The 9,174-nt window shown below is 41.0% G+C and overlaps 1 protein-coding gene across 1 annotated transcript; it reads right to left on the bottom strand.

Annotated features, from left to right (window-relative positions):
- Positions 1 to 241: 241 nt before the first annotated feature.
- On the bottom strand, positions 242 to 3,574 carry LOC133419622 (high choriolytic enzyme 2-like). The gene is made up of 10 exons (XM_061708893.1): positions 3,524 to 3,574; positions 3,324 to 3,424; positions 3,189 to 3,219; positions 3,033 to 3,083; positions 2,635 to 2,766; positions 1,924 to 2,044; positions 1,451 to 1,629; positions 1,228 to 1,309; positions 971 to 1,095; positions 242 to 845 (listed from the first exon to the last, which is right to left on the bottom strand). Coding segments are annotated over exons 2-10 (777 nt in total). The 5' UTR covers positions 3,378 to 3,424; positions 3,524 to 3,574; the 3' UTR covers positions 242 to 843.
- Between the last annotated feature and the right edge of the window lie 5,600 nt (positions 3,575 to 9,174).

Below are 9,174 nucleotides of genomic sequence, written 5' to 3'. Positions count from 1 at the left end.
ACATCTGGGACCCACCAGGTGCTCATCCGTCAGGATCTCCACCTCAAGGACCCCTCTTACTTTGTTGTCTTCTTTCCAGTTTTACTCCTCACTGCTGTTTCACACCGGGGTCCAGTTACAGTTTATTTTTAATGCTCCCAGGACACCAGGCATGGACATCCATGAATGATCAATCACTTGTAAGGAACACAAACATTGAGCAGGATGTCCCAGGAAAACAATAGACCACTTCCACCTGCTGTTGAGCATTTAGTGTTTTATTGAACACTTATAGATGATTACAGAGTCATTTATTATTTGACAGAATCTGCTGCTGATGACAGCATCTTTAGTGTAGTGATGTGAATTTCTGGGGGCAATCGGACTCATGACTGCATAACTTTACAACAAGTTCCTCCATCATGTCCAATTGGGAAAAAGAAAACATCAGCAGCTTAATCTTTTGATTTGTTCCCGCCGTTTCTTCCACCAGTATTGATTTTACTAAAATCATTGTATTTTTTCCCTCTTCGATTTAACAGCAAATAAATAAGCACTTTATTAATTAATCATAATCACATCAAAGAAAATAAAAAGTGATGGAATGACGGATACATGAAGATGTACCAGTACAAGGTCTGACCCCAACAGTTAAGATGTAATACCATCCTCGTCCAGCAGGATTTTTTTTTTATATAGTTAAATCAAACAGTCCTTTTGATGGAAGATTCTGAGCAGAAAACTAGGATATGAAAGATTTTCTGCTGCTTGAAAACAAATATTCTTGTTTTCAAACAGATCCGGGCCCTGTTGTAACGCTGACGAGCTGAGGTTTCTGGAGGATGACCCCTTCATGCAACCAAGTTCTGGTTGAGGAACAAATACAAAAGAAGAAGAAGAAATTTAGTAAGTGTGAAGTAACATAACTGTTATCTTCTCAGCAGCAGTATGACAATAAAACAATCAATGAAAAAGAAAGTTTTGCACTCACAGCATTTGTAAAGCTTGTTGACACGGGCAATGTCATTGGGGCTCATGTCTCTGGCGTGTCCAAAGATGAGGTTGGGATTGGCCTTGGAGATGATGGTGGGCTGTCCATTTTTGGAGAAGGCCGTGCTTTGGGAAGAAAGACATATGACTTGACAATACATAAACTGAGACGATTAAACTAATGAAGAACACTTGATTCAGCAAGAACTAGTTATCATGGCCAACCACACATGGAGAAACTCCCACTTAGAAACTCACTTGCTGTAATGCATGACAGAGTTGAAGTCGTACGGAGTCCCCAGGTTGTTGGTCTGCACCTTGTTGAAGTTGTGTTCTCTGCCTGCAAAGCAATTGAGTTCAGATAAAATAATTTCAAATGTCTATTGTGAAAAACAATGCAGAAATGTGCTTCGTCATCAGTGGCTGTCAAGGGCAACCACATGTGGGAAAAGAAAAATGAAATTTTTGTGTGCAAGCTGACCTGGCTCAACGTTCTGGGTGAGGATCTGGACGTAGCTGTCTCTGTCAGAGCGGACCTGCTCGTGGTGGTAGCCCAGAGCGTGGAGGGCCTCGTGTTGGACCGTGCTCCGGTACAAACAGCCGTTCCTCATCAGGGAAAGACTCTGCTTCCCGCCATTACGGCCCAAATACGACCAACATCTGACGCACACAAACCCACACAAAGACATCAGATACCGACAACGAGGTATTGTTCTGAGATTTGCCATCAAAAATGACATACTTCAACTAAAGGTAGTATTTTTCAGTAACGACAAGATGCATTGAATGAATCTGTTCCCAAAATTTAAAACTTGTGTGATTACAACATAATTCTAAAATTAAATATTAAATATAAACAGCCAGAGTAAAGGTTGACGGAAAAATACCAAAAAAAACATCTGGTCAACTATGGGAGTGCTTATTTCTTGAGAAACAACTGGTGTATGTGTTTACCCATTTCCAGAGTAGATGGAGAGGTAATCACTATGCCACCAACTCTTCCAGACGAAGCGAATGCAGGTGGACTGGTGGAAGGTCACCAGGCTGTTTACGATCATGTTATGCTCTGCCGTGGCTGCAAAGAAGATGATAGTATTTCCCCGGGAAAAGTGAACCTGGTCCATCAGCAGCTATACATGCCCACACCATAACACTGCCTCCACCATGTTTGAAGTATGATGTTGTCTGCTTTGAATCATGAGCTGTTTCTTTCCTTCTTCAAACTTTTCTTTTCCCATTAGTCTTAATCCTTTTTTAAAACTGTACCAAACTGTTAAATTTGGCACTCTTATGTAAGGCATAAATGTGATAAATGTTTGCTGTTTTGTCAACCTAATGATGTCCTGAGATCTCGTTAGACTTCATTTTAATAGATCCAGTCACACAGCTGCCATGTGACAACTCAGGAGCAGAAATCAGCTTCCGACTCTTCAGCTGCTTCATTTGTCCCAAATTAATAAATGAATGAACCACACATGGACTATTTCTCAGACATTATCCAAAAAGTCCTGGATTTAACTGCATTAGGACAGGTTTTCTGGATATTGAAGAAATATTTTGTATTGCATTTTAGGAAATGAATGTCATCCTAAACTCTTGTAGTTTTCACATGAACCAAGCACATGTCGCTGCTGCTTTCTGGGGTCAAACACCATAGTTGCTTACAGTATGATGAGGAGATTTGGATGGGCACATAGACATAGCCACTGCTTTTAGGCCACAAGCATCCTCTGGACGTGCAGGGGACAGCATTTCTGTGTTTGCTTGGCATAATGTCATCGTACTGCAAAAGTGATTCTGCAGAACAACAAAAAACACACTTGAATGAAAGTTGGAATGAAAACTTCCCATTTCTGATGGTCATTACAATTTCTAGCTTAAAAACCCATGGTTAAATCTAACATGTTAAATTTATCCATGTACAGTATGTATTGTCCCTTTTTTCCAGTAATTTTATTAGCAATCAGAGATATGAGCAAAAGACATTAGAATCTTAGACAATAATATGACCGGTTCCTCAGATTTTACAAGATAAAAGTACGTATGCGAAACTCATGTCCTACTTGTGTTGGCATTGGCTTTCCTGAGGACATCTGACACGTCCGGAGACTCATCTGAGAGAAAGACATGATACAATTAGGTTAGTTTTAGAATAGATGTCACACCAAAAAGATTATATATTGCACCAGGATCTCAATACATTTTATTATTCTACTCACCAATTTGGTTCTTAGCATCGATCGCTGCACTCTGCAACACAATCACATTAATTTTTAATACAGGGCTTTCTGTTGAACCTGACTTTTCCCTGTTTTCTTAAATCTTTCATCCAAACTTCACAGAGTCAGACTTACCAGACATACAGCTGCCATTGAGAGGATGAGGAGGAGGAGGAAAGCTGGAGTCATGGTGGCGTTCCTCTGCGGTCAAAATTCAGACCTAAATAAGTAAAAATCTGAACAGAGTTTATTCATTAAGATTCATGTCCCACATGTGCCGAATGCTGAAATGAGTGGAGAAAAGAGAAGATGAGAAGAGTGTGAGAGGAGTTTACCTGCTGTGCCAGGACTCTGCTGCTGGATGCAACAGGTGCTCACCTCCTCTCTATATATACTGTAAGCACCTCAAACAGGGAGGGGCTTGGCATGTCTGGAGGCTAGTTTCTTTACATACCGGTAACTTATTTACATGATGAAGCTAAAAATCCTAACCCAACATGAATTTTCCAGGAAGACAGTATACGAAATAAAAAAAAAACGTATGCAGGAAGTTTTATAATATTACTGCCCCTATAAATTCACATCAGTACATTAAAAATTATGTCATTTTTTTTTTTTTTATCTCAAACAAAGTTTCAAATAAATAACAGACAGAACTACTTAATCCCTTTAATAAATACTGCGGAAAAGTTTATAAACATAGAGACAGTAAAACACAGTTGTCATGAAAAGGTAACGAATTAATGGTTACTGCATTTAGTTTAAACACTTTTAACTCTTTAATTTCCTGTCCTGTTTGAAGGAGGATCTGCTGAAAATATAATACGTGTTACCATTTGTGGATTTTGTGTCTATATGTGTCCCTGTGAGAGACTGGATACCCATACAGGGTGCAGAGAGCTGGAAAAGAGTCCAGCAGATCCCTGTCACCCTTAAAGGAGCTTGAGGCAGGATTGAGGCAGGATTTATGAAAATAATTCGTAAATGTTTCAAGTTTTCTAGCAATAATGTCCAAACCAAAAAGAATGAGCCCTCCAGTGCAGTGGTCCCCAACCCCCGGGCCCCGGCCCGGTACCGGGCCGTGGGTCATCTGGTACCGGGCCGCACAGAGAGAAAAAATAATTTCTGTAGCATCCCCTGATTATGGATGACTCTCAAACTGATGGTTCACAATGTTTTTATTCCTTGGATGTACAATAATTACACTGCAAACACACCATAAGAGCTATAAAGGAAAAAAAAATAGAGTTAGTCTTTCTACATTCATATAAGTTTCATTTAACTTAATATACAGACCGACGCAGCTGCTCGCTCGGTAATAACAGCAACACAGGCTGATTTATGGTTCCGCGTTACACCTACGCAGGGCCTACGGCGTAGGGTGCGCGGCGACACCGTAGGCTACGCCGTCGATTTAACGCGGAACCATGAATCAGGCCTACCGCTGACAGCAAAACTCAATATGTACATAAATACGGCATAACATTTGCAAAGAAAACAAATCCTTATCAGAAGGTGCTTTTTGTGTCAGTTGAGCACCACTTTAGCATTCCCGACAGGCGAGACGCCTTCAAAATAAAAGCACTAAATATCGGTCTCCTTAATAAATAAAATAAAAGCCTGGCTTTAAATAACGTTAATGAGACATAAAAACATAAAAACACATTTATAGAAATACTCATATTAAAGGTAATTTACAATTTCCATTTTACAATTTCCAGAAGTTTAGTCAACTTTCATGTATTTTTGCACAGTGTATGTAAACTTCAGGTTTCAACTGTAGGTGTTTGGTAAGGATGCCTCCTGGGGAAGTGTTTCCGGTGTGTCCAGCCGGTAGAAGGCTCCAAAGGCAGGCCCAGGACAGGCTGGAGAGATTATATTTCTTGGATGGCCAGGAATCACCTTGTTGGTGGTCTGCTGCAGTCGTGGAAGGTGCCTAGGTAGAGGGAGGTCTCTGCTTCTCTGCTTAAGGGGTTGCCTGAAATGGGAATTGTTAAGAATTTAGCAATTCCAGTTCCATTATCGATATTGCTTATCGATTCGGTTCCTCGTGAGTTCTCTTATCAATCCTCATCCAGTTACATATAGTACATTTAGTATAACTGGACTATACTATATAGTACAGATATAGTACAAATGACTTGCATTAAAAATTTAATTTCAAGTATGAACCACTATTTTGCACTCAACTTCAATTAACTCAAACAGGAACTTTTTCAAATGGACATTGTGACATAAATACAATCATGAAATACAATGATTAACTTTTGCACATTATCAAAGCTCTGCAAAGCAGCAATAAAGACACGAGCCCTGTCCATCATCCAGATTGCATCTGTATTGAAACATACATTGAAAAAAACTATTACAAACACAAGCACCATTCTAATACACTCAATCACATAAATATCTGCGACCCAGGCCAACTATAATAACATGGAGCATGCTCAACAGCAGTAAACTGTACTTTAACAGTAGCTACACATTAATTGCTGTGGCTCTGGACTCTGCACTTAGTATCAGCATAACTTTCACTCTTGGAGAAATAACAACATAATCTCTGTGTCAGACACCAACCTTTTCAACATTAAACTGTATGTTATTTGATATCAACCGTTAGGACATTTGGAGGTGGTCTTAGTATTTGCTTATCCAGCACTTAAAATGTGGTCTTAACTTTCCTCACCAGGTGGTTTCACAACTTCACACTTTGATTCATGTGACAAAAATACATCTGAATGAGAAAACAAATGGCTCAGCAACAGCTCACAAGCGTGAACAATCACCACCAGTCATTTAGATCTGAGGATGTTTTTCATCTGGAACATCTTTAGGGTGCTTTCACACCTGTCCCGTTTGGAGCAGTTGTTCCGGAACAGGGAGCGTTTCCCCCTAAAGATCGGATCGTTTGGTATATCATGAACACAGCAATCGCACTCGGATGCGGCACAAAACAAGCAAGCCGAGATCGCCTAGGAGAGGTGGTCTCGGCTCACTTCCATTCCAGACCTGGAGCGGTCCATTTTTTTTATTTGGAGTGAGAACATAATTGACACAGCAACCAACACAACTCCATTCATGTGCGACCGCGGCGCAAGGAGAAGAGTCGGCGCAGCCTTCACCACCTTCTCTCCTATTGGACCTGCCGAGATGTTGTCACAGCGCGGCCCGGTGAAATTAAAAAATGTTCAATTCGGGCAGGGTTTGCGCAGGGTTTGCGCAGGGTTTGCGCAGGGTTTGCGCAGCACAAACGCTGCGGCAGGCGGCCTCGCCCCAGAGCGGTCCGCTCTGCGCCGGTAGCACATAAATGAATGGGAAAGTCGACGGCAGGCTGCGCTTTGCGCCCTCTCTGTGGAAGGGGCTTGTTTTTTATCCCGGGGTGCGGAAGAGGAAACTCCTTCCGTGTTCATTTCTGACCAATCAGAGAACAGTTGGTTCGCGCATGGCATTTGTTAACAGCTTTGAACCGCTACAGACACTTGCCTTGTGAACACAAACCCCACAAACGAAAAACGAAACAACTATCGATTTAGCCACTGAATCAGAACAAAACAAACACAGGTGTGAAAGCACCCTAAGAGTCAGAACCAGTCAACATCTTTAAGATTACCATGACCTGGACAACTGAGAATGTACTCCAAGGTGAAAATGCTCACTTGTAATGTTGACTGCTTATCAAGGTACTATATAAGAGAATAAAAAACACCAGCATTCTAGCTAGTTAAAAAACTGGCTTTTGAGGCAATCCTTTAACAGACTGAAAAATGATCAGAGGTTGTTATGTAAGTTGCAGTAACTTTAAGTTTAAAAGGAATGGACATTAAAATGAATGTATGTCCTCTACTGAAATAATAACACGAACATTGAGATGACATAATCCACATTAATCCCTCTACCTTTCATAATAATCACTGTACCTTAAAAAAAAATCTGCTACCCTGTACCTACCACCCAGTTGCAGTCTTTTATTCTCACAAAGTCCTTTTACTAGTATTTCCTGCACCATCTTAAGACCTGCCATTCCCCTCACCTGCAACCCTCGTCTGTTCATTTACAGAGTGGAAGAATCCAACCAGGATTACATTTTCACTGGGACACCTGAAAATGTAGGTGGATTTCCAGAATCAGAATCAAAATTAGAAGCAGAATGACTTTATTGCCAATGTCTGTGAGACAGGTTCATAGATGGGAAGGTGCTCTGAGTGAAAATAAAATAAAAATAATTAGGAGGGAATGCATGATTAGCATAAAGTAAAATAAAACACATATACTAAGTGTACAAATATATACATGTGCATAAAAAGTATCATGTACAGAGTGGCTGGACTGCGCCAGAGTTATTTAAAGGGGACCTATTGTGAAAAAACATTTTCTCTTGCTTTAACATATATAAAGTGGTCTCCCCTCAGCCTGTCAACTCAGAGAAGGAGGGAAGCAACCAAATTCTGCAGTGTCTGTACAGCCGCCCGGATGAGCCGTCCAGTGTGATGTGGATCTACGAGCTGTTCACATTCTGCTCCCGTCGTTACGTAACGACGGGCGCGATTTACATAGGTTGGCCTCCGATGCGTGAAACCACGCCCACAACTAACTCCGCCGGCCGGAGCTTCCGCCATTTTTTCGTAGTAGTGTATCGCGTCATTCGCGTCAGGCAGCCAATCAGCACAGTGCCTCATTGTCATAGCCGCCCGCCCACTCAGAATCCCGCATAGATAATGAGGTTAGAGAATGGGAAGATAAAGACATGGCTCAAAGGCTGAATTTCCAATTTACTGCATTTAGCAAAAACAATCAAAAGCTTGTTTTTAAGACATTCAAGGCCTAGCCTAGGTAGGCTATTAGATGCCATAATAGGTCCCCTTTAACTATTTTTCACGAGTCTGATGACTGATGGGAAGAAGCTGTGCTTGCGGCGGGAGGTTCTGGCCCGAATGGACTTTAGGCTCCTGCCTGAGGGGAGGGGGTTGAACAGATTGTGTCCAGGGTGAGAAGGGTCAGCCGCAATGGGACCTGTGCGGCCTAAAGTCATGGAGGTGTACAGTTCCTGTAAAGATGGGAGGTTGCAGCCAGTCACCTTCTCAGCAATGTGCACAAAGCGCTGCAGGCTATTCTCTCGCAAAACAAAGGCGACATTTCTGAAATTCCGACAAGGGGGTTTTGTTGAACAGTGTATTGTGAATGAAAGTCTCTTGAAATGTTGTCCCGTGAGACATCCTTTTTGATTGCAATTGTAGTGGTAATAGAAACTCACTCAATTGAGAGTGCAGCATTAGGAAGCCTATAGGATGCCCACTTAATGCCTATAGCTCAGTCTTTTACACCACTATGTTCAGGGCCGCCCCAGACCAAATTGGGGCCCTATGCGAAATGTTATTTGGAGGCCTCCCGTCCAACACCTTCACACCTCTCCCCATCCCAAATGTATCATAGGTACAAAATGACCGTATAACAACATGCCATTTAATTTGACAACCTTTATCAATAATAACAAATGTACTGTAAGTATAGATACAGTAGTTTGACTGTATCAGTCAAATAAAATGAAATACAAATTCAACCTGAAATAAATAAATAAAAAATAAAACCTTCAACCTGAAATAATAAATAAATATTAGATAATATTTAAAACTGAAATAAATAAACAAATCCAAGTCCCAAATAGCCATCAATTAGCCTACTCAAAGGAAAGTTACCTAAATCCCCCACAAAAACCTCAAAGCATAGCAGGTCTGAAATCAGAGCTAAACATGCATGATGCATGTGCGCCTTTTACAGATGCATGTCTCTATTTTCTTGATGCAAAGTCATCAATGGATTGAACACTTCGTAAATTGATATAAAACTATAGCCAATATGTTATATATTGGCTGACGTTTATAGCTTATATACAACAACTGGTCATTTTACCACTCTTTTTCAACAAAGGTGAGTGCATAGGGCGTTAACAAGGCATTTAATAGATGTTCAGGGCCGTTGGAAAAACACA

Source organism: Cololabis saira, chromosome 2 (genome assembly GCF_033807715.1).
Source record: "Cololabis saira isolate AMF1-May2022 chromosome 2, fColSai1.1, whole genome shotgun sequence".
NCBI classification, from domain to species: domain Eukaryota; kingdom Metazoa; phylum Chordata; class Actinopteri; order Beloniformes; family Belonidae; genus Cololabis; species Cololabis saira.
This window is presented reverse-complemented; position numbering and strand designations above follow the sequence as displayed.

What these genes read in the sequence shown, in the direction of transcription:
- LOC133419622 (XM_061708893.1), bottom strand. Translation starts at nt 3,377, where the DNA reads ATGACTCCAGCTTTCCTCCTCCTCCTCATCCTCTCAATGGCAGCTGTA. An exon ending in GAAAGCCAATGCCAACACAA is followed by an intron (nt 2,767 to 3,032) that starts GTAGGACATGAG and finishes GTTGTTCTGCAG; the next exon opens with AATCACTTTTGCAGTACGAT. An exon ending in CCAAATCTCCTCATCATACT is followed by an intron (nt 2,045 to 2,634) that starts GTAAGCAACTAT and finishes TCTTCTTTGCAG; the next exon opens with CCACGGCAGAGCATAACATG.